We start from the raw sequence: 26,085 nt of genomic DNA on the forward strand, positions 1-26,085 counted from the left end.
GAGTTCTCTACTTCGATCCTCCAAATCAGAGCGCACCTCAGGGGTTCTTACTGCATCAATCTTCGGTTGTCTGGGCAGTGCATGAGGGTCTTGACACTCACAGTCAAACAAACACACAGGGGAAGCTAAGCCTTGAATTTGTTGTGCTTGAGCTTTATTCAGTAAGTGAGGGGAAAAATCTGACTGCTGTGATTGTATTGTTCAGGACTCTAAGCTGGCTAGTGGGATAGTGTCTGCAAGCAAATGGATTTTTAAAATTTCCATACTAATATCTACCACTGGCAGTGCCTTTCTTGAATCCAACTAAGTTGTCTGTAGGATTACCATGGCTGGAGTCATTGTGTATATGAGGAAAACAACAAGAAATAGAAGACAGCCTTTAAAAAAAAAAAAAAATTGACCGAGGATATGTTTATTGATGTTAGAGAAAAAAGAAGGGAGAAGGAGAGAGAAAAAAAAAAATCAATTGGTTGCCTCCTGTACGTGCACTACCAGGGATTGAACCCACAACCTAAGTATGTGCCCTGACCAGGATCGAACCTGCAACCTGGGATGATGCTCCAATCAACTGAGCTACCCGGCCTTTCTTCTTAATAAGGACTTCCTCCAACTATTCGTCTAAGAGCATATTTTCCCTTTGCAGACTTTGAACTTCTTTGAACTTGTTTTTGAGGTCAGCCTTCTAAGACTGCAGTAGAATCAAAGGTATTTGGGGAGCTGGAGTAAATGTTTAAGTAAACCAGGCCAAGGAAAACTTTGCTTCATCTCAGGAGCAATTGATAGCTCTAACAGGTACTGGTGGGAGGTGTTACGACAAAAGGCCCAAGTGCCAGGCAATTCTGCCAGGTTCCCAGTACTTCCAAATGAGAAACAGACTTTCCGGAAGCATGTTTGTTCATAGTGTTATGCTTTGAATCATTTTGTCTATAAATTTAATGCTTTATTTTGCTAATGCTTATCAAATCTAACGCACTAAGATTCCTTTTATGGTAAGCACATTACTGAACAAGCCACAAATCTTACATTCAAAAAGTTCACACGTGTTTTTTTCATTTGATCTCATAACTGCATTGGCCTTGTGGTTCATTGCCACTTCCCCGGGCAAGTTTTCAAGGTTCCTTTTTACTTTGTCATCTGAAGGACTTAAGAAAACACCCGGTATGTGTCTAAGGTTGAGAATCATGTTGGTAGTTATGTTGGCATTTAAGCCTGCCAACCCTTTAGAGGGACCCAGAGGGCCAATAATAACTTGGAATATGTCTTGTTGAGAATAAACTTCTGAAAAGCTTGAAATCCAAAAAGGTTCTGCAAATTTATCAAATTCCTGGTTTGATCAGCATGTGGGCTCAGGCTTAACTTTGTTTTGCTATTTTTGCTTAGACTCAAAAGTCATTACCGGAATTTGCAAGGCTGGTAGAAAGCAGCGGCCTAAGATGAACCCAGCCTAAATGATGTTATCTACTTGATGTAGGCCAGGCAGGCAGTAACGCTTGCTTAAGGAGCACCTGAGGCATCCTACAGAAAAGGGACCGCTTTATAGATTGCTCATTTAGAATTTATACCTCAGTATGAGCATGTTTGGCACATTGGACCAATTTTCTCCAAATTTGTGTCTTTGGGTTTCACCGTTAAAAGTGGTTCCCAGCCGATGCCCTTGTCTGAGAAGTAGCTTCTTGATTACTTACCTGGCACCTCATGCAGTGTGTTTGCCTCCCCTCCCTTACGGATGCCTCACTGCTGTGTTGTTCCATCTTTGCTTTGTCACTTTCGCCCTATGCTCCTTCTGGTCTGACTCAACTTGCATTGGCTCCCATGAATGTCATCTACCCTGGGCCCGAGGCTCCTAGTTCCTGTCCCTGCAAGTAGGTCTGCGCTTCCTCGGTCAAACAAAAATGGTATCTACAAATTAGTCTCATAGAGTGCTTCTAGATACAGTTAGTGGATCAAAGATGTGTGAAGAAAACATGGCTCAACATCTGTAACCTTGACCTTACCCAAGATGCTTTCTGGTCCTTCCTTCCCACACCTGCCCAAAAAAGGCACCAAGTTGAGAACCATATGAGGGCCACTCATTTTCAGCCCTGTCAGTGGGTGTGAGGAAAACAGTAATTACTGGATTTGGGAGCCTATGACTATGAAGGTGTCATTTTGACAGTACAGAGAACTCAGGTTTTCTGTTTGCAATACTTGCAAAACCATTTGCAATTTAGGAAGTGGAATATTCCCAAAGCTTCGTCAGTGACATGACTTGGCTTTGATTTGCAGGAGTAAAGGTCAGTCAAAGGGCATGAAATGCTCAGCTTGCAGTGACCCAGCATCAGCTTTTTTAGGGGTGACTACATCTGTCCCAGTTGCACAAAGGGAAGAAGTGGTGCTCAGAAATGCTGTATCTTTGATTGACATGGTGGCTAGGGTCTGGTTGCTGCTTTCCCAGAAACTTATGTTTACTCCCCAAGGTGCCGGCTTGCATTCACACCTGTCAGGAACTATTATACCGACAGGCGAGAGAGCTGGGCTGTTGACAGAGAAGGCTGGGACTTTGTGTTGCCGAGTACAAGCCCTCCGGAGTAGATATCCCCTTAGTGGTTCCCGCCAATGGTTATTGTATTTATTTTATTTCCATAGTTATGTACTTAACAGCCTCCCCAAGCCATAATTGCCGTTACATTTTATTTTTAATTACTTGAAAGGTAAAGTGATAATGCAGGGAGCAAATGCGCACTGCTATTAATTAAAACCCCCAGGAAATGGGATAAACTGAAGAGAAACGTTCTTTTTTAAAAATAGTAAGTGTACCTTGTCACACCGCATCAGAATCTTACACCCACATATGGTTGTGGCTGGGACTTCGCGGGCCCCATGCAACCTCTCCTGGGCGCTCCTCGGATTTCAGGTGCCGCTGTGGTGGACGCTGTGGTGGACGGCTCTCATGCAAGAAGCCTGCTATGGGTCTCTCTTTTTTGCCCGAGGGTTTTGCTCTGAGGCCCCTGGAGTTTCCTCAGACTTTGCTAAAGGCTGTCCCAGATGCAGGGGAGTTAACACTCTCTCAGCCAGTGGGTCAGGAGACCTAACCTGGAGTCCTTCAGAGGGGCAATCCTAAGGGCACGTGACTCTGATGCTTCGAAGTCCTCCGTGAGATGGAGCTCTGCAGCAGCACCTCAGGAATGCATTTTTCACTGGCTTTCCCTTCTCCCCTTATTCATTCTCTTGTCTCCCTGAGATCACCTCCTAGTCCTTTGTCCTAGGTTCTGCTTTGGGGGAAGTCCATCACCATGGAATGATGAAACAATCATTAGAAACATCTCTTTCCTGGTCTCCTTTTTTAACTCTCTGTAGGTAAAGATACATCTCCAGATTTTTTTTTTTTAAATTGGTGTCCAGAAAAATGGAAACATGAACAAATGGATTACTTGTTGTTGTTGTTGTTGTTTATAGCCATGTTAAAAAAAAAGATTTTTCAGAAACCCTGCATTCAGACAGTTATGTCTTTGGACAACGCCCATTTTCAATGAGGGGCATGTCATTTGAATGCTTCACCACAGTTTGTCACCTAACGGCTGCTCCCAATTCCTAACAATATATGTAGACTTGTAAGACGAGACCAAGAAAAGGCATGTGGTCAACCCCTCTGGCCCCCGACAGTGCAGGAGTTAAACTCAGTGTCTTGTTAGGGAACAAATGGGAAGATATTCCACAGTGAGCTTAACAGCTATCAAGACCAACTTCTGGGAAGGCTGGTTCCCCAGGCTGAAGCTTTTGGTCTTAAGTGCTGTTGATTAATATGAGCCGATGTGGGTGGGTCTCCAAAGTGGAACTCCTGTGCTCAGAGTCCTGAAGCCAACCTGGAGCCAAGCTCTGAGTTCCGAGGTGATGAGCTGCCCAGTTCCAAAGACCTCTTTCTAAAGAGTTTCACTGTGCGCGATTTTGACAGGAGCACGTTAGAGATAATACAAGTTTCATCATGAGTCGGGTATTTTCTGGTGTAACCAAAGGTCTAAAGATAAATAGGATTTTGACATGCAGGTTTTGAGAGAAATTGAGTGTAATTTGTGTTCCCTCGTGTAATTCATTACAAACTTATTCCCATTAGATTTTTATCTCATTTTATATAGCTATACAATTCACCAACTCCCAGTGGGAAAACAGCATTCTAAAGTGACATTTTAAACAAATGATTAGCAAGATTGTAAATGGGCTTCTTTGTCATTTTGTGAAATGAATGTTTGAAGATTCTGCTCGCATCGCGTATGTGTCCCAGCCCTGGGTAATCTCTTCCTGATGCGGCTGGCTGCCTGCTCCTTTGTTCTCTGCTTGCTCAATTGAAATTGGGGCTTCATCGAGATCAGTGTCATGACTTTGGTGTGTTAGATACAATCAGAGCGTAAGAGGGATCAGAATGTGGTTCACGGAAACTGCTTTAGCGAGGATGAGGTTAACCCCAGAATTTGTAGAACTCTTTCAAGTATTAAACAAGTGGAGAGCACGTTCTATGTAACAGGCTCTGCAGTGGAATATGATGCAATGGTGGTCCAGTCCCTATTCCGTCCAGAGCTTCCGCCCTTGCCCAAGTGTGGAGGGGGTGGGGGATAAGTTCTATGATGCAGTGGACCCCAGACCTGGGAGACCTGGCAGCGGGGACATACGTAATCCCCAACTGGAGAGGGTGAGCTTTTGGCAAGGCGCTCTCTCTCTCTCTCTCTCTCTCTCTCTCTCTCTTTTATATATATATATATATATATATATATATATATATATATATATATATATAAATTGATTTCAGAGAAGAAGAGAGAGGGAAAGAGAGACAGAAACATCAATGATGAGAGAGAATCATTGATCGGCTGCCTCCTGCACACCCCACACTGGGGATCAAGCCCACAACCAGGCATGTGCCTTTGACCGGGAATTGAACTGTGACCTCCTGGTTCATAGATTAAACTACTCAACTACTGAGCCCTGCTGGATGGGCAAGGATGACTTTTGAATAAGAAAGTAAGGTGAATGAGGAATGTGATAATGAAATGTTTTTAAATAATTTATCTTTATTGCTGAAAATATTACAGAAACACAGGTAGCAAGGGCAATTACTTCAGGGGCTGCAAAGTGTATGGCTGGAGTATATGGTGTGAGGAAGTCACACAAGAATGAAGCTGCCCACATCAAGATGTGCTTGTACTTTAATCCATAAAAAATTTTGAATTTTATTGCAGAGAAAGGGAGGTGCTTTTGGTGTTGTTTAAGCAGTGCCAGAAGATAAAGATATGCAGAATATTTTGGTATTAAAAGGGAAAGGTATGCGGGACTTGGGAGAGTGGCACAGGTGGAGGCAGGAAGACCAGTGATGAGGCTTCTGCAACAGTGCGGGGAGAAAATTAGGAAAGCCTAAACTCCAAGGGATGGAGAAAAGAGGAGGAATTCGAAAGGTGTCAGGTGGAATAATAACAGAACGTGGGCTTTAGTGGAGAGAGGGAAGGGAAGTGTAGAGGATGATCCCGGATTTCCCAAGCAGACAAGTGGGTTGAAGTGCCATTCTGTTCAATGGTTCAGGGACGTGGTTTTGAAGGAGGTGGCCGTGAGGTCACTATTGGATGTGTTGAGTGTACCATCCAAGTGGAGACATCCGCTAGGCAGCTAAATATGTGGTTCCAGAACTCCAAACACACATTTGAACTGGACACATTTATTTTCGAATTGTCAGAGAATGGGAGGTGGTTTCAGCTGAGGGAGAGCTGGAGCTAGAATTCTGGAAAATTGGAGAGGGCGTCAGAGAGTGTCCTTGGAGACAGCAACCAAGGATAGGAGAATTTCCAAGAGAAGAAAGGTCAGCAGTGTTAGAGGTCATGAAAGACGAGGCTATTAGAGATAGTGACAAAAAGGTCACTGGAGAGTTTGGGGAGAATAGTGTAAGGCAGAGGTGGGGATAAAGGCCGGGTTATGAAGACTGGATAGTGTAGGACAAATGAAGAATGAGAGTGTAGATACATCTCTGGATGTTGGCTGTGAAGGAAAAGCTAGGAATAGGTTGATAACAATGAGATTCAAGGCCAAGGACGGGTTGTTGTTCTTGAATGAGAGGGACCTCAGCCAGGAGAGAGCTGTGGGTTAAAGTTATAGTCGAGAGAGCAAGTGGAACCAGGTTCGTATTGAAAGGTCCCAGGTTCGATTCTGGTCAAGGGCATGTACATTGGTTGCAGGCACATCCCCAATAGGGGGTATGCAGGAGGCAGCTGATCGGTGTTTTTCTTTCATCGATGTTTCTGACTCTCTGTCTCTCTCTCTTCCTCTCTGTAAGAAATCAATAAAATATATTTTTTTAAAAAAGATTTTACTTCACTTTGATTTCTAAGTGAGTTTTGGAAATTTTACTTAATTTAATAGTGTGTCCTCATCTAAAACGTAAGGTCTTTAAAAAATTGTATTTCATTTGGTAATAAATTATTTGGTGATAAAAAGGGAGTATAAAATTTATTTCGTGGACCAAAAAAATTAAATTGTTTTATTGAATCAAATTTTCAAAAGGAATGGTACAAACTCTAATGAATATACTGTATATGAAGACTGGTTGGAACTGCCAATATATGCAGATATATAAATCTTCAAGAATGAACACCAGCCCTAGTCGATTTGGCTCAGTGGATAGAGGGTCAGCCTGCACGCTCAAGGGTTCCAGGTTCGATTGTGGTCAAGGGCATGTACCTTGATTGTGGGCACATACCCAGTAGGGAGTGTGCAAGAGGCAACTGATCGATGTTTCTCTCTCACTGATGTTTCTAACTCTCTCTCCACTTTCCTTCCTCTCTGTAAAAAAAATAAAGAAAGAAAGAAAAAAGAAAAAAGAACGAACACCAGAAAATAATACCTAGTGACTGAGATGTCATTGGGAATGGGAATATACAAAAGGAAAGACATTTGGATTGATGGACCTCATCCAAACTGAGATTCACTCTCCTTGTGCATAGGTACTAAGCTGAGTTAACAGCATTTTTAATGGCACTAAATTTAGAAAAATAAAAATAATGAAGAGGAGGGAAAGTGCTAGCATGGTGATTTACAGTGACACACAGCTAAATGCCTAGCTGTGAATGTGTGACCTTGTGATTGCACATTTGTGTATGTGTTCCGGTTTGCTAATTCCAGGCACCATGTTTGCTATACTTGTTAATACTTTTTTCCTTCACTTAGTTCAAAACATCAGTGCAAGGTGTCAGGATGCATCATCACAACTTATCCTCTGTGGCCTCCAAACTTTTCTGTCCTGTAAATTTTCTGAGGATGAGGTCCATGGCAGAAACAATCCAAAGGCAGCATAGTGGCCCCTGGAGATAGATGAACAAAATGAATGAAGCACAGTGTTCCCTTAGCTGCTCTGAATTCAACCAAGCCCAGAGATCGAAACACCTACCCTGAGATGCAGTAATAAACCACAGAGAATATTCATTGCCATTAAAGGTTTAATTTTTGAAGTTCAAATAGCCTGCCCATCATTGTCAATTCATTTGTACCAAGAGGCCAAGGTAATGGTTGTCATGGTAATGCAGATACTTTGGGGGATTTTTCTGCAGACCAGATAAAATAATTCATTTGGACTCAGATTTTTCCTGATTTTGAAACTCTGTCCCTTACTTTTCTTGTTGGAAAATTGGAGTGAATTTTCCACTTTCAGATTTGTCAAGGATCTGAGTTTAGTCATTCCATTCTGACCTGACCATGTAGGCACTGGTTCTCAGTACTGACGTTGGTGCCCACCTTCCGTCTCTGCCTTCCAGAATGGTCTCTCTGTGGTGGTAGGCTATAACCCCTTTCAGCACCTGAGAGGGAAAGAAACAATCTCTGAGACTTCTGTGGCAGACCTTCTGGTGCTGATGACTTAGAATGATTCAATTCCTTGATCTGGTCAGGGCCTGTGTAGGAGACAACCGATTGATGTGTCTCTCTCACATCAATGTTTTGCTCTCTCTCTTCCTCAACTCCCTCTCTTCCACTCTCTCTAAAAATCAATGGAAAAAATATACTTGGGTGAGGATTAACAAAAAAATAAATAAAAGTTGGTTTACTAGTACTGTGATTTACAGTTGTTTATATGAAAAATAATACAACAATTAATAAATAATATAAGAATAAATTGTTTCACATATTCAAAACTGTATATATACTTTTGCCCCCCTCTATTTCAGCAACTTTTTATTCTCATCTTTGTACTTTTCTGAATTTGTCAAGTTTCCTACAATACACTTTAAAAAATTTTTATTTTTATATTTAGAAAAATAAGTAAATGTTTTAAAATTTTTGCAGAAGAATTGGCAGCAGAAGTTACCATTATAGATGTTGATTTGTGAAGAGAAGAGTTGTAGAAAATTTCAGTAGATTAGAAAAATGCGTAAGTTGATTTCAACCATAAGAAGCCTCCGGAAGCTGGATCGTAAACACATACATGTTTGGGAGAAAGTGTAAGGAGAGGATGAAATAAGTGTAAAGTGAGAAAGATATAAAGTAGAAATTGGCAATAGGCAAGTAGATGGAGGATGAATATAATGAAAAATACATTTTATTCTTTTGTTGTTTGTGATGTTAGGAAACTTTCCCATGATTTCTAACCCATCAGATCTTTCTGGTGGTTTTATGTTCAAGTACCTGGTTTAAATGAAGTAGACAGCCAACAAGAACTGGATGTGAAAGAAAATCACATTGGCTTTGAAATTAGCTCATTCATCTTTTTCTCCTACTGGACCTTTTGTTTTACTCCCAAAACTTTCAGTAGTCAATTTGCTTAATTGAAGATAGGATAATGATTTCCAAAGTGTCTGTGTTGGTCTTACTATTCTAGTAGATAATCTTTTTATTTTTTAATTCTTAATGTTTTTTATATTTTACTATTTTACTTTTTTTTTTTTTGAGAGAGAGAGAGAGAGAGAGAGAGAGAGAGAGAGAGAGAGAGAGAGAGAGAGAGATCAAAGATACATCTATTGGTTGCCCCCCTCACATGCCCTAACCTCTGCTGGATCCAGCCTGCAACCGGAAGTACTTGCCCTTGACCTGCAATTGAACCTGCCACCCTTTGGTCTGAGGGTCAACACCCTAACCACTGAGCAAACCAGGGAAGGCTAGATAATCTTTTTAAAAACTAAGTCTGTCTTAGTTGAGGCCCACAAGCTATCTGCCTGACATTATCTTTTAGTTCAAGTCTCTGATGGGAAGCTTTACAAGTACTTGATAGGGGAAAACCTCAGAATTTCTTCTAAAATTAGGGAAATCTGAACATTTACTGGTAATATTCCTTTTCCTAATCATTAGGACCTAATGCCTGCTGATAGCACTCTGAAAGCAATGTGTTTGAATTTCCCCATTTTTTTTTTTCTGTAATGGATATTCGTGTGTGCTATATCTCTTTCATTGTTTGTACACACATCCAAATTATGTTAAAACAGTTGTTTCATGTTCTTCTGATCCATAGGTTTACATGCACAGTTAGAAAAGCCGAGGCAACATTAGGATTTGACATTATTTCCTGGCTAAGATGTTACTAGTTTACTATTTTGTAGTGTTTTATATATATTCAGAGCTAATGTGATGCTGAAAGAGTAGCTTAGAGGGGCTTTAGAAATAATTTGTTTTAAACAACTGTTTTTGAAAATTGTGATACTGTTGCCTTTCCCAATTTAAAAGAAAAGATTTATAATGTGCATAAGAGCAGAGGATCACGTAGTTTTTATAGCTTACCCTGCTACACAAGGCTCAGAAATGCAGTGACTTTGAGGTGCTGTAAGGTACATGACACCTAAAAATTTATTTTAATATTTGTATTTTAATTTTTGATCTATTTTTCTTAAATATTTGAGAAGTCACTTTTTGCTATCAAGAGAAATGCGTTGCCAAACAACTTTTCAAAGCTGTGTGTGTGTGTGTGTGTGTGTGTGTGTGTGTGTTAGCAAAGTCTCTATGCTTTGTTTATGCTTTTGGATTTATAGGAGATTATTGATTTTTTTTTTACATTATTCTCTATTTTCCATCAATACTAATGTACAACATTTTTATTATTTGTCCCCAAAGGTATGCTATTTTTTATGGAGATGGTTGCTATTTTCCTTGAATATTTGATGCAAGAATCACTTCTGAGAATTAGAATTTAGATCAAGTAACTCAGCCTGTTTCTGTTTGTGCCTCTTGGGAGAAAGGCTTTAAACTTAGGGCTCCAACTAATTTTCTATCCAGTGCTGAAAAGGAAATGACCAAACAGATTGGGAATTAAGATAAATTGTATATTGAATATCCAAATCTTCATGAGCAAATCCTTATGGACTTTGCTAAAAGATGGTGAATATTTTTCTTTTTGTAATGGTTTACTTTAATTCAAAAACTGAATAGGCTTGAACATTTTCTTTGAATGCATTTGGGCTTTGAAAATATGGTATAAAAATTGGCAATTTATAGTGTGTTTAGTTTACCAACATTTTGTTTTTATCCCAATCTTTGATTTCAGAAAATAAATAGTCTTATTAAGGCTTAACATCTACTTAACAAAGTTCTAACTTTATTTGGATGAAGGGAGTATTGTGGGGATTTGCTATAACTGACCACCATCTTGATTTTGTGAGCTTTTTGTGAAAGAACAAAAGAAGAAGTGACAAACCAGTGAGGTACATTTTTTCTGAGTCCAGTACCTACCTCTTGACATATTTTTCTGGTTGCCTTGTTCCTACTCTAATGAACTCTATATTTTAATTATTTTTGCAGCTGGTATTAGTTAGCATAAGCTGCTTCAACAAAGAGATCCCCAAGTAAAGATGACAAATAAGATGGGAGGGTCTTTCTCTTTCACCTGTAGGAGAGCAGAGTAGATTCTTCTAGGACATAAGAGTAGACTTCTCTACAGCTCATTTACCCACTCAAGTTTCTTTAACCTAATTACTCTTCATCATTTTTATCTATGGTGGAAATTGGTTCATTGGCACCACATCCAAAGGAATAGGTAAGAGACTATGTGGTGGGCAATCAGTATTGTTTCATGGATGTGATGTGTAAGTTAGAAACATTACTTTCACTCACATTCTTTTGGAAAGAACAGAGTCTTATCTAGCAGCAAGGGAGTCTGTGAAATGTATTTCCTAGTCAGAGACTCATATTCTTTGTTAAACTTTGATATGGAATAGGTTTATGGCTAAAATAAGGGAATGGAGAATGGATATTAGGGTTTTTAGTCATCTCAGCCACATAGAATAATAAAGATGTCAAAGCTCAGCAGTGTGTGCCCTAGCTGGTTTGGCTCAGTAGATAGAGCATCAGTCTGCAGACTGAAGGGTCCTGAGTTTGATTCTGACCAAAGGCACATGACCAGGCTGTGGGCTTGATCCCCAGTAGGGGGTATGCAGGAGGCAGCTGATCAATGATTCTCTCTCATCATTGATGTTTCTCTCTTTCTCTCTTTTCCTCTCTGAAATCAATATATATATATATATATATATATATATATATATATATATATATATATATAAGCTCAGCAGTGTGCACCATAACCACCATGCCATCATAACTGCTCACTGAGTTGCAGAAACTGACAACTATCCTACTCAAGTTTAACAATGCTTTAAAAAGCTTTAGATATGATTGTAGATGGGACCTAGAATGAGTATTGCTATATTAAGCTCAGTATTATGGAGGAAATCAGATTCCCCTACTCCCCTGTTGAGGTCCTAGCATGTCTGGTGCCTAAGGCTGCATGAGTTATGCTAGAACTTGACAGAACTTGAGACATATGACCCACTAGTGCTATATTGTATTATGGAGCTCAACTATATCATCCTAGCTTATTTGGCTTTTCCCAATGTAATTAATGAACTTCTATTTTCTGTTTATTGTGATAGCCATTGGATTAGAAAGAGGTATATTAACAAGATAAGAGAGTTCCTGGCCTAGATGGGTACATAGTTTGGCACTCTTTTCCAAAGTGAAGTAGGTATTTCTCCCAAAATACACTCTGAGGCAATGAAGTTTTGGGAAACATCCCATAACTGAAATGCTACCGTCCATTCATCATCTAGCTCTAGCAGTATTTCCTCTGCCCATAGATTTTACCCCAAGAAAAGCCTCTACCACTGACTCCAGTCCAGTTCACACCTGAGTTCCTGATAATTCTTTCCATTTTGTGTTTTGTTTTCTAAATCCACAGTAGGCCTAAAATTTCTGGCTCATTCCCTTCCTGTTGACTCCCTGTACGAACCCAAACATCTACTAGAGTAGACTGCATGGACTATGATGGGAGGTAATGTCATCAGGTCTCAAAGTGTAGTGTGTGGTTTTTTTCCATGTTTGTCTTTTAGTTCCTGCAACCAGTACTTATTAAACATTTTCTATGGAATGGAGCCTTTGGTATACAAAGCTTAGTAAGACTTGATTCTTGCTTTAGTTGTTTATCTCATAGTGGAAGAAACAGGTCTATTGGACAAATTACACTGTTATGTGGTAGGCTCATGAGTAAAGAAGTATAGGAAAATAGGGTGTTCTAGGAGTATAGAAGAAGGGGTGTCTAATGTTTGAGGGAGTTCAGGAAGGCCTCGGTGACATTTTCATTGGACCTTAGCACATTAAGCACCCAATCAGTCACCGGTGACTGACACTATACTTTCCATCCAGAAGACAAAACAGGTTGGATGCTTAATGTGTTAACGAAGGAAGGAATTCACCAAATAGAAAAAGTTTAAAGGAAGGAATGAATTCACCAAATAGAGGTGGGGCATGGCAGAGTGGAGGTGGCCTCCCAGAGAGAGCATTGTGTGCAAAGGTTTGAAGGTGTGCAAGGTCTTGGGGTCTTTTCTCCATCACCAAATCATCATCATCATCATCATCATCATCCATCACACATTATAAATTATGTTTTCTTTGCAAAAAAGGCATTGTTCAAACAAAACATTTTTAATTTGTAAGAAACTGAATCTGAACAGGATCACTCGCTCTTAGCCAGGTCATGCAGGAAATTGGTGGCTGACTCATCTTTGTCCTGTTCATGAGTGAAACCCATCCCTTCCTTCCCCCTTTCCTGCTCCTCACCCCTGCCGAGGCTTAGCAGATAAAAGAACCAAATTACTCTCCAACTCTCATAGGAGCTTCTCAAAATCGAGCGCTTTGATGGCAGCCATCCCCTGGGTTCCGTTTCTGTCTTAGGGACATCTAGTATTGCTACCGCTCCACCCCTCAGTCGGCTTCCAGGCACAGGCAGGCCTGTCTTGGTGATCTTCGAGTTCCCAGACTCTAAAATAATGCAGAGCAGTTGGCCACTGAAAGCTGTAATTGTTACATTAGTGCTGAATGATGTATAGGCAGCAGGGAGGAGATCAGCTGGACCAGCCTCCTCAGTTCATTTTGGGAAAGAGTGGAAAATAAAGTTATCTAGTGTTAATGAAAATTGTGGCTATATAGAATGTTTTTGCCAAGAGATTGGCCTTTTTTTTTTTTTTTTAAAGAGAAATTTCAAAAATTGAGAGATTACTGAGTAATCTGTCAATCACGGGGAGGGATCTGTCACTTTTCTGGCAAGTTGAATAGGCCATGGGAATGTTTTTGCCTCACCTACGTTCACTCTTTTATGAATTATGAAGTATTATTTTTTTCCTGGAGCCATCAAGAATAGCAGGGAGGCGGAGAGCGAGTCCATATAGTCATTCTTCTTTGAATGTCTTGGGCTTTTGAATGCTTCTTTATCCCTGTCCATATTTCTCTCTGGCTTTCTCACTCTCCTCTTGCTTCCTTGGTAAGAACCAGTAGTAGCAAGTGTTCTAGGATTGTTTTCATGAGGACATTTTCTTGGTGATGGTTTGTGGCAAGTTGGAGCAGTTCAGGAGTGGCTAGTGGGGTGAGGAGTTCAGGATTGTAGTTTGAAAAAAGAAAAAGAGAGAATTGTAGTTTGACAAGAGACCAGGCCATTGGGAAGGCCAGTGGGAGATTGGGGGTGGGGACCCAGGGCACACAGGGCTCAGCAGGGTGGCCTAAGGGTAGAGGTGTTGTCAGGCCATGGTTGCCTGGGCTTGCATGCCAGCTTCAGCATAAGGAGTAATCAGCCTGGCCAGATGAAGCAGGTAGGCGACCGGGAGGAGGCTGGCACGAGGCTAAGTAGGGCAACAGGAGGCAGGATGCTGGTCTTAGCGCCAGCTAGCTGAGACTGGGTCCCAGGTGGGGACTGAGAGGACCAGGCCAATATCAGGGGCAAGTACTAGGAACCCACCTCAAAGGCCAAAGGTACCAGGGCTTCAGGCCAGACCCAAAGATAAGAAGCAACTGGTAAATAAAATAAAATAAAAAATAAAAAAAAGAAGCAACTGATGCTGGGCAGCATGCAGCTTGTGCCAGGCACCATTCTGAGCATTTTCTTTTTACCAAGGTTTTTCGTCGGCACAATAATCTCGGGCGAGTCCTCATTTTATAAATAAGGAAATGAAGGCAGAGTTGCTTGCCAAGGGTTATCCAGCTGGGAAGTGACACAACAGGGATGTGTGGGCAGTCTGGCTCCAGATCCCCTGCTCTGAACCACCCTGCTGCATAGTATTCCTGTCACACTGCCCCAGGAATACCATTCACACGAACTGCAGTGTGTGTGGGTCCTTAGAGCTGGGTGACGTAGGCGGTCCTGATTCCATAGTACTTCCCTTTAAAAAAAAAAGTGTCTATTCTTCTCTCTGCTTTCTAAGTACCAGGACATTTCTGTGTGCATTTCATTTATTAACTCATTACGTCCAGAGCTAATATATTATTTCCATGTCACAGATGGGGCCCAGAGAGAATCAAGGACTAGGTAGTGAGGTTTAAATTCAAACTCGGAGGACTACTAAAAGGGGAATCAATTGTCTGCGGTGCTTTGTTCTGTTTTGTTTTCATTCCTTTGTCTGCCCTGCCGCCGGCGCAGCAGGAAGGAAGCAGGTTACAATATTCATGCTCACCAGGCCACACAGATTTCTAGAGGCAAAGGAGTGAGTGGATTAGCGTGTACAGAGCCAAAGAGGGAGAAAATAATGTAGCACACTGTGGTCACTTCACACAACTTAAACAATAACAGAAAGCAAAGCAGTGCCCCTGGCTGCACTGGCAGGTAAAAGGCTTCGGGCTTGTGTTCTAATTCATAGAGCCAATAAGAGTCCAAACACGATCCCTTTTGTTTCTTCCCTGACCTCCCAGGGTCCTACGGTAGAACAAGGAACTACGCTGGCTTAGAAAAGTTACATTCAGGAAAAACCTGGGTGGAAAATTGGACAGCAAAATTCCTTTTAGCTTCCAAGTCTACACCGGTTTTGCTGATCATGGCTGTCCAAAAACTCAGCGCTCACCCTTAGCTTTTCTCTTCCTCTTATATCCCCCTTTCCAAACAAGTAGAAAAGAGATATGCTTGGCCTTTACCTCCCCCTGTCAATGTCACGTGTTTGCTGTACCATAAAGCCTAGCCCAGCCCAGGTAAGGGAGAGGAACTCCATGTTCTAAGGTTTGAAACCAACAAAAACTAAGTGATGTTCCCCTGAGATTCAGAAGAGAGCTTTCCTGATTTGTTGACAACCGTATCTTTTCCTCCGCTGCATTGAGCTCAGGTGAGGCATGTGTCAGCGTACAAGAACAACCTCCCCACCAAAAACCGTGTGGAATTTAAATTTATAACAGAATCATACAAGCCGTGCCCTGTCATGGGGTCTTTTTTTGGCTTTGAACTCTTGATCATCATGAGAGATGACTTGGAAAGAAGTGGGTGAGAAATGTAGTCATCAAGCAATCTTGAAATGGGAGGCAGCCTTTTCAGGGCTATGTGTGATTTTTGCAGGTTACAATAGAGGGATGAGAGACAGAGGGTTAGTGGCAAACACCAACAATGGTGAGTAATGAGGTGTCCACCTTATTGTTCTCATTGTAACCTCAGTTAGGCTAAGTGGGCTATCCTCTCAACCAAATACTGGACTCTTTTTTTTTTTTTTTTTTTTTAAATATATATATTGTATTTTATTGATTTTTTTACAGAGAGGAAGGGAGAGGGATAGAGAGCTAGAAACATCAATGAGACAAAAACATCAACCAGCTGCCTTCTGCATACCCCTTACCGGGGATGTGCCCACAACCAATATACATGCCCTTGACTGGAATCGAACCTGGGACCTTTCAATCCGTAGACTGATGCTCTATCCACTGAGCCAAACCAGTTTCAGCTGGAGGACTATTAACAGTCAAACTAAGAGGCTGCCAGTTCCATGGTTACTTTTCACCTCTTGCTGCAGTTAAGGATGATACTTCTGAAAGTGGACCCTTGGAACTTAGACCTGCTGGAATCCCAAGGCCCTTTGACCCAACGCTGGTGGCTTGTGATCTGAAACGAGCCCAGAACGCCCCCAGGGCCCCGCGCAACTTCTCAGCCAGCTCTTAGTTCAGAGAATTTTGGGACTGAGACGGTCAATTCCAAGATCCTCCTAGAGTTTTGAGCTCATTTTCCTAGGAACTCCTCAAGAGTTCCACTGGGGAATCCAGTCTGAGTCTCTCATGAGGGTTCCTCTGGGATGAGCCTGAGTGAGGATTTGAAATCTGTAGGTGACATGCAGGTGCAGTGCTCATTCTGTGTAGATCCAAGCGCTGGGGGCAGACCCCTCAACCTATGAGTTGATTTTCAGTTGTCAGCTTGTGCGTGACCAAACGACTTGTGATTAGACAACTTTTAGAATGAAAGGAGTGGCTTTTAAAAAGTTTTTATTTTTTTTACCCACCAAAGTGACTTTCTTCTGTTTTTGCCAAATTCCTCCTGGGAACATGTCCACTGCTCCTCCTCCCTTGTCTTGAACACCCCATCAAGAAAGGAGTGGGAAGGAACACTCAACTGTAGAAAATTATGGCTTTGGGTACAGTAATGTAACCATTCTGGGTATTAAAGTGAGGGCTGAATTAGGTAACTCTGGGGTTGTCCCGCCTCTAACCATTTGTGATTCTGAGCCCAGCATTTTTCTAAGCTTCTGGGGAGCAGGTAGAGCTAGCCTGTCCTGCTTCCCATCTGTCCTTAGTGCTTGAGGGGCTGGCCGTAGGGCTGCAGGGAGTAGCCACAGGCTGCTGTGCTTGATCAAGTGCTTTATCAAGTGCTTTCTTCCTGACATCCTACCCTGAGTGAGACTCTCTTACTGCATGCATTAGTCTATCACAAAATGAGCCCAGTCCTTTAAACACTTCCTTTAGACCCTCACCTCAGCTGCAGGGAACACTCTGAGGCAGGGAGACGCAGAGGAGGACTTGAGTCATGTCCAGTTTTCCCAGTAGGGAGCGGTCTCTCTCATCCGGGTGAATTATGAACGTGGATAGCCTCTCTCTCCCACCCTTATTTAGATTTCTATTTAAAGATACTCAGGAAAATCTACACTCTCAATGAAGGTGGTAAAGAAATGATCTAGAAAACCTATGGAGGAAAAATACCTTCTTGCCTCAATTTTCTGTAGATTCTGGCTAAAATATCATAAGGCTATATAGTTATAGACAGAATCAGATACAGGGATTTGAGCTTACACATCCTTTGACCCAGTTCCCTTGGATTATGGAGGGGAGAGCTGGGGGTCAGCCTGGAAGGTGACTTGCTCCAGGACACACAGATGCCAACAGGTAGAGCTGGCACTGGGCTTTCTCCTATGGTATCCTGCCTGTTGTACCCATTCTCCTCTGCCGTCCTCCCTCGGTATAGGCACAGATGGCATCTTCTATGTCCCCTACCGTTTGGGGGTTCTGAAGAACAGTTGAGTCCCCTTGCCACTGTTTACATTTGAAAGTGACTAAGTACAGGTACCATTTGTACACACAGGTGTGCAACTGTGATCGGAAGACATTGCTGGCCATTGAAGACCTGGAAGAACTGTGCTCTGCTCAACAGCTGTAGCTCAGGTCTGGCTTTTTGTGACTCAGGTCTGTTTCTTTAAGAGTGAGGCTTTTCAGAGAGAGCGGCTGGGAGGACAGGCCTCACTGCCTAGGTCCGGGGCCAGGCAGTTTACTCCTGTGCTGAGCTCCCAAGAACGGCAGCCAAAGCCTTCCAGCTGACAAAGCAGGGTTTTCGTGGATAAGTGTTTATGTTGCACTTTAGATCTGCAAAGTTCTTCCTCTGAGTTACCTCTAACCTCAGTTTGGCAGGTGAAGAAACTAACGTCCTTAGCGTGGTGACTGGTCCAGAGTCATCCAGCCAATCAGTGGTGAAGCTGATTCTGCACTCAGAGCCTCTGAGTTTCTGGGTCATTGCTTTTCCCAACAAGTCGTTCAGCTTCTCTAGGTTATGTTCTTTGGCCCTCACCAACTTCTTGTTTGCCAAATGTTACTGACTTCTTCTGGAGTGAGCTCTAGGGCCCTCCTGTGTCAGAGCCGCAGTACCATGTTGGTTGACCAGAAAGTTTAAGTATGTAGGTGAGCTCTAGGGCGGGTGGGACCTGTCCTGGGTCAGACTGGGCTGCCGTGTGGTGGGAGCGGAGGGAGGGAGGAGAACTTCTCTGTTTGGGTTTTCGGGGAAAGATCAGTGCTGTTTGAGGAGGATTAAAGAGCTAAACACTGGAAAGAGGATGAAAGACTTATGCTAAAATATTGGCTGTTACTTAAAGATGGTTAAAAAAAATTAAACTAAAGAGACATTAAAATTTTTACATCTAAATAAAGACTTTTGAGAGCTTTTGGTCTCGTTTTTCAAACTTCACTGGTTGGGTTACAGAGGTATCTTGTTTGCCAGGGAGGCAGAGAATATTGAAAACTTTTCAGTGAGAATATCGAAAACTTTTACAGTCGAAATTCCCACAGGAAATCTTACCATCTGTTTATCTTTTTTCTTTTTTTTTTTTTTACCTTGTTGCTTTTTAAAAAATTGTAAGCGATTCATTGCCCGTTTGACTGCAATTGCATCTGTTCAGTACAGATGTTGCCTGGAGATTAGTATCTCTTTGCCTGTCTTTACACAAGATTCTCTGGAAATGAAATCTCTCCCTTGCTCCCCTCCTTCCCTCCAATTGCGAATTTAATCAAGAAGATGAGCCATTGCGTTCCGAGGACCCAATAGTCTGCCTTCCCAAACATTCCACGCAGCCTTATCGATACTGACAAGTGTGCGCTGCAGAGCCACACGGTGCAGGCGAAACAGGAAGCAGCTCTTTGCTGGGGAGGATGCTCCAGTCACCCTCCACTCTCCCAGGGAACGCTCTTCAGCTGACTGAAGCAGGCAAGCCGAGCCAATCAGAGGCCGCTTTCCTAGCTCAGTCACCAGTCTGAGGCTGGGGAAGGGTTTTGCTTTCCTATGCTCTGTATTGGGAAGGCAGAGAAAATGCCAGGTCTGAACTGCCTCTGGGGATAAGCTTGCCCCGTGTGATGTGAATGGACAGCATCTTGCCTGGTGAAGCCGCAGGAATTGATAAGGCAGGCGCAGGTCTTCACCCAGGCCTCTTCTGTCTTTTAGCTTTAGCTGTGGCTTCTGTGGCAGTTTTGTTTTTTGCCTTGAAAGAGGTGCTCTGGATTATCAGACCTCCATGTATGACAATTTGTACCTGCATGGCGTTGAAGACTCGGAGGCTGTAAGTATTTTCATAGATAGCCGATTCCCTCTCCCCTCCTCTCCCTCCTCCCACTGAACTCCCCCCCCCTCCCCCATTTCTTAGGCAACGCAGGGAACATGGAGCTGAAAGCTCACATCTTTTCGGGTTCTTGCTGGCTGCGCTGTCAATGTTCTCTGGGTAGTTCAGAGTTGATGGAAATGATTCTTTATTATATAATTTCTCGTCAGGCAAAAAAAGAAGTTAGGGTGATGGCAAAGGCATCTAAGAGTGTACGCTGTTCCGATTTGTACATTACTTGGTCCACGTTTGATCTCACCAGGGGGAACTGCTCCTTGTAGACTGGCTTAAACTCTGCGGAAAGTGCCTCTGTTATTTCCAATAGCAGGGTTCATAGAAAAGGCTCATTCATTATGTAATACACATTGTTTATTGAGCAAGCATGAATGGAAGTTCCTCAGCTGTAGCTGTATTGTGTGCTTTCTGGCTAAACAAGTGGTGCAGATCGGCTGCTTCTTTGTTAAGGAAATCAGATGCAAGGTTGTAGCGGTACAACACCCAGCGCGGAGGCGGAGGGTAGTGTTTCTGTGCTCTATCTACCCTGAAAGACCCAAGGATGCTCACGTGCGTTTTGGCTCCGAAAACTGGGCTCCTTTCCCTCCACGGGTCAGACTCAGGCAATCTATTAAAATCAGGATGGACATGCTTTTCCGAAATCCCTAAAATCATACCATCAGAAATGCTAGCTTTTGAATGTAGGGTAACTGCTGATTACTGAGTATTTCTTTCACTGTTGCTAGTGGCAATTATTTATTTTTAATCAATTGTATCGAAACCTGACCCCGTGAAATAATTCCGGCTGGCTAATGGGACCTACTGTGGGGAGCCTGGATTGTAACTGAGTGCAGTGCCGTGGATGTTGATACCTTTGAGACAGAGATGTGTTACATAAGGTCCTCAAGCTTAACCACCAAATAAACAGATCATAACAACAACAACAACAACAACAACAACAAACTCCTAGGATATACGTCAATGCAGACATATGTATCCAATGTCGTGCAATCCATGAAAGATGGCAATTCTCTGTCCTGATGAGGCATTGCATGTTTCCTGCCCGTCTGTGCGTTAGCTCTAGCTCTAACTCTGTCTCCGCAAAGTGTCTCTGCGTGGTGCCCGATGTGCTCGTCAGCGAGTGGGCTGTCCGTTTACTGCAAGAGACAGTGGCCTGGGGCAGTGGTGGTCGAAATAGACGAGGGCCATCCCTGGAGCGGGTGGGAGAACGGAAAACGCACCTCCAGGAGTTTAGGGAGCCAGCTTCTCCGGCCGTGCTCTCCGGGAGGCCTGATGACTCCTCATGCCCCTTCCTTCACACACGTGACGTCTTACTGAACTGTAACTTTTTATTTTCCACCATGGCACGCTGCATTGCATGTTAAGTGGATTGGTTGGAGTTCTAGAATAACGGGTCGTTTTAGAAGCCAGCTGCTATGAGCAGTCCGCTAGGAACTCAAGTATCCAGCGCCTCGTTCTCCAGGACTGTGTGAATTTCCGATGCACTGGTTCAGAGGGAGCCATTATAAGTAGGAAAACATTTTTCTCGTTTGGGTCCGGCCTCATGGGACGGCCCTGTTTCTCTGTAGGGTGGGCAGTGAAGAGCACAGGACTTGACTCAGTGGCAGCAGCTGATGGTGGGTCGTGTTAGGGACCACAGTGCTGTGTTCCCGGTGACTCAGTGGCGGGCCTGCAGGCTGAGGTCCTCCGAGCTGTGCACATCTGTAGGGCTGAGGCAGACAGGAACCCCAAGGAATGAAGCAAGGCATCTGGCCGCTCCTCCGTTGAAAGTCTGGGAGTCTCTCGGAAGGGAGGGGTGGAAAGCTTGTCAGGTACACAAGAGGGGAAGGCAGAGGTGCTCGGAAGGGTGAACTGACTCTCAATGCTTATTTGAGTTTATTTGTTTTTATAAGGACGAATAATGTGATGTGTTACCCAAGATGGTGTGAACAAAGCTTCAAGCCAATGGAGAAGACTAGGCCTAAATAGCTGATCCGGTGAAGTGACAAATAAAGCCACACCTGGAGAGCCGCATCCTCAGCAGTCTTTCTCAGTGCCAATGCATTTATGGCTGTAAGTGTGGGGTCTGCCCAGGCGGAAGCAGCGCTCTCGGAACAGGTCTGGTGGATAGCTGTAGAGGCTTTCCCAGATGGCCAGCTGCAGCCCCAGAATATACAGGCACTAAAAGCTGGGTGCGGCACTTCCCTCAGAGGGCTGGGGAGACATCACATATGCCCCAGCACCCCGCGCTGTTGAAATGTCTTTGTGGGGAGCGTGGGGTTTAACATGTGACAAGGGATGACATTTAGTGTGTTTACGTAGATCATCTTGCCTAGGGACTATTGTATTCTGAGTAAGAATAAACCAATATTATCCACTGTTAACACCTTACACTCCCTCAGTACAAGAAAGATTTGGGGACAGTGATGTGAGGTTTTTCTCAAGAGTCTGGTCCAGAGGTAGATATTATACTCCCTGTACCCTAGATTTTTGCTCTTATCCTTTGCATTTCATGATCTGTATATCTATATCTATATCTATATCTATATCTATATCTATATCTATATCTGTATCTATATCGAGAGAGAGAGAGAGAGAGAGAGAGAGAGAGAGAGAGAGAGAGAGAGAGGGAGAGAGAAAGGGGGAACAAGAGCCATGCTGGATGGAACACACTCGAGTCTGGGCATTTTAGATTCTTTGATTCTGTGGAACCTATTGAAGAAGTCCATTGACTTCTGCCCTGGTTTCCAGGAGGGTAGATAAGTGTCAGCATCATTCAGAATTATAAGGAAGTGTATAAAATCCTCCAGGGTCCCACAGCAAGGTCCTATATGAGTTCAAGAGATTTCATGCCTTACATTCTTCTTTTGTTATCTTGACATGGACAATGGTGTGTGTGCTGCTGAATGAGTCTATATCGAGACCAGGCAGTTACAGTCGATCATGCACACAGAATCTCACTACATTGTCTTCTGGGAGCATTGCCCATTCCGCTTCCACCGCCCATGCTGGGTCTTCGCACAGGTCTTGGCGGCCAAGATGCTTTTCACTGACTGAGCCCCCAGAATTCGTCATGGACGCTTTATTTGAGTCATATTAGATTTTGATAGATCTGCTCCTTGGTATACCTGCTTTATAAGTGGTTTCATTGTGTATTTTGACATTTATGGAATCATTATCAGAATAGACTTTTTTTTTTTTTCATTCAGTAGATTTATTACGTGAACAATAGGAGGAATGTTCTTAGAGGGATAAATGGAAAAAGCAGATAAGTAGGAAAAGTTACCTAACTCCTCCCAGACATAATCACACATAACATATTGCTGTATATCCTTTCAGACTCTTCATGCACATGTATGTAAATATGTCATTGCATTTCTGTGAAATGTTGTTTTTACTTGATAAAATATTGAGCACCCTAGCACTAGAATGGCCCACACAGGAGATGCTTTGCAAAATTTAAAGTTCCTACATGGACTTTCTGGGATTTTGAGCAAGTTAAATGAAATACAGATTCTTAGAGTATTTTGTAAAGTGAAGCCAAGGTTATCTGCACGTAGAACTGGTGGTTGATTTCTCCATTACAATTGCTTCCACTTCCAAATGCTTAAATTGTAAAATATTTGGAGGGAGGAGTCTGGTCAATTTCAGTGAAAAAGATGAATAGTTCATAATTCAGGGCTTTTACTAGAGAGGAAAATACATTTTTAGGTGTTTTTCAATCCTAGAAAAGGAGCCATAATATATTAAACTGCTAGAAATCTTATGGATATAAAAGTTAAAATGAAGATAAATTTTATAAACTATAGCATGTATATATAAAAGCATATATTTAAATTTGTATGTAACTATACATTATTTTAAGGATAAATATATGTTAATTATTGAAACTACATATTTTTTTAAATAAATTTTATTGATTTTGTACAGAGAGGAAGGGAGAGAGATAGAGAGTTAGAAACATCGATGAGAGAGAGTCATCGATCAGCTGCCTCTTGCACACCCTCTACTGGGGATATGCCCACAACCAAGGTACATGCCCTTGACCGGAATCGAACCTGGGACCCTTCAGTCCCCAAGCCGACACTCTATCCATTGAGCCAAAACGGTCTTGGCTGAAACTACATATTTTCTATGAGCAGTGCACCTATTTGTTTGCCTAAATGTCTGTGCGCTCACAGGCGTGTGCACAGTATACACCCTCACACAAAGACATGCTCCATGCTTTGCTAATTGATAATTAATACTAAGTGGAGATTTCTGCCATGGAGATTTTAGAGGAGGAAAATTAACTGCTTTTGACATAAAGAAAGATACCCAAGAGGGTTGGAAGGCAAAACATCCACAAGAGAATAAAGGCTTGTTACTTTCAAAGCTATAATAAAGTTGTTTTAAATACGGAGATATGTTCCTGTGCTTGCTAGGGAGGAGGATGAGCTACAAACAGAAGGTGTTGTGTGTTTAGGGCCCTTCAGAAAAACCCGTAGGATAGTAAGGATTAGATTTTGTTTGGAAATGAGAAGTTTTTATAGCCTATCAGCGGGTGAGAGTCTTTCTGGCCTGTTTCTAGCAAAGGAGGCCTGTCCTGCAGAAGGAGCCAAGGTCTGGGTGTTGGCATCATGGACCAGAAAGGAAAAGCAAATGCTGCTCTTGGTTTGTATAGGAAAGCTGACTGAGAAAATCAAGTTTTTTTTACTCAGCTGAGTGATTTTGGTGTTTTTCCAGAGTCTGAATAAATGATGAACAGAAACTTCTCTTTGATCCATCAATTCTTAGCAACAATGGTTTTCTAAAATATACATTGAAGTGGTTTCTAGATGTAATTGTCATTGAGCGAAATTCCTTAAATCTGACCAAAACCAATGCACTTGCCTCTCTGGGATCATCAGTCTTGCCACTTTGGTGGTAATTCCCATTTTCAGGTGACAGAGGGGAGTATTAGGCTCAATCCTGCTTTTCCTCAGGGCCTTCCAAATCTCCTTTCCTGCTGGTGTTCTTTTTCCTGTGAGACTATAATGTCCCTCAGGATTTTAGAATATGGTCCTGTGAGTCCGAAGGTCAGGTCCTGTGACTCAGTGAGCATTACATTATCCTGTGGTACAAGATGTTCTGCAGGACGGTCATCAATAACTATGAAAAAAATGCTTTTAAGAGCAAAGGTGGGAAGGTCTCTCATTGGCTCAGTCCTTTCTTGTCTATCATGGTCTAGCTTGAATCTTATTTCTATGTATTGGTTCTAGTTATTCTGTGCACTTTCTCCCTGTAATATCCCTTACTTAGCCACCTGAGGAGAACAAAAAGACAGAACTGGGTTGGTTATCACTTTTTGTCCTCTCTTTTCCCTCTCCCACTAGTCCTTCACAGTAATTATCAAGCCATCAGCTCAGATATTCATGAAGCTCCATTAAAAATTCAAGAAGTTCAAGATAATTACTTAAAGAAGTTCAAGGTAATTACTTAAAACTATTAGGGTTGAAAAAGAAAATTTAGAAGTTGGAACAGATTTGAAATCAGCATATGAAAATAACGTATTTGCTCTTAAAGTCCAATAATATATAATAGAAAGAAAACAGATTCCTTTCCTAATTGCAATGAAGATTATAAGTTACTTAAAAGGCAATTGCACAAGAGATATGCAATATCTATAAGAAAAATAGTAAGTCAAAAAGAAAATTATGCTAAGAAAGCTATATAGATATGAACTCTGCATTCTGTTCTAAAACAGGTCGATTTAGGTGCCTCTCATGTGTTTGCAGTAGGCCATGTGGACTTTAAAAACAGCAGCAACTCTCAACTTCCCCCCTGGCAAAGCCACACTGTGTGGGTGCAGGTGACTTCCCTTACTGAGGACGGGGCCTAGCAGGCCCCTGCTTGGTGTGTGACCTCCAGGTAGTTTGCAGTTCATCTAAAATAATGGTAAGCGGGTTGGGGGTTGTGGATTTTTGAGCCGTGGACTTGGATCTTTCTAAGACTTTGAGGGGAGTGAGTCTGAGATAAAACATGTGGCCATTACCACAGTACCTTTGGGTATGCCAAAAGGAAGATATGGCACATGATCATTTTTGAGATCTAAATAGACCAATGCTTGTTCTCGCTTTACATTTATGTTTATTCTTTAAAACACAATTTAAATATTCTTTTCTCATCTTAAATGTGCCACCATATCAGTATTTCCCACATTCTACTTTTTTTCTGTTGCATCTGTTCTCAGATATTTAAAAATCTTAAATTTAAAATAGGACGTTTTGAATTTGCTTTCAGTCTTCCTGTTCAGAGGACGTGACCTAAGGGATACATCCTAACATGAAAGTTGGAATCTCTCAGTTATTTAGGAGTTTGATTGTATAGTTTGTGAATAACTTAGTTTTCTTATTTTGCCTTTTTAAAACTCCTATTACTCCTTACTGCCCTGCTTCTTTTTAGCTTGAGCATCATATAGAAAAAAGATTCTGACTTTTAATGTTATTACTCTATTAGCAGATTTATTGAAAAATTTGGTGAGTGATAAGGTGTTTCTCAATCT

The 26,085-nt window shown here is 42.2% G+C and overlaps 1 protein-coding gene across 4 annotated transcripts in view; it reads left to right on the plus strand.

Moving 5' to 3' along the window:
• CACNB4 (calcium voltage-gated channel auxiliary subunit beta 4) overlaps window positions 1-26,085 on the plus strand; it is a 210,927-nt gene that overhangs the window by 75,564 nt on the left and 109,278 nt on the right. Inside the window, exons 1-2 of one of the 4 annotated variants that reach the window (XM_036421927.2) lie at window positions 19,192-19,529; window positions 21,476-21,635. The exons of 2 other annotated variants lie outside the window; for them this stretch is intronic. In XM_036421927.2, coding sequence (XP_036277820.1) covers window positions 21,630-21,635 — 6 coding nt within the window. In that variant the 5' untranslated portion in view covers window positions 19,192-19,529; window positions 21,476-21,629. Of the gene's footprint in view, window positions 1-19,191; window positions 19,530-21,475; window positions 21,636-26,085 lie in introns of those variants that run through there. One more of the 4 variants, XM_036421926.2, reaches the window with a different exon arrangement.

Source organism: Pipistrellus kuhlii, unplaced genomic scaffold (assembly GCF_014108245.1).
Source record: "Pipistrellus kuhlii isolate mPipKuh1 unplaced genomic scaffold, mPipKuh1.p scaffold_m20_p_7, whole genome shotgun sequence".
Taxonomy (NCBI): domain Eukaryota; kingdom Metazoa; phylum Chordata; class Mammalia; order Chiroptera; family Vespertilionidae; genus Pipistrellus; species Pipistrellus kuhlii.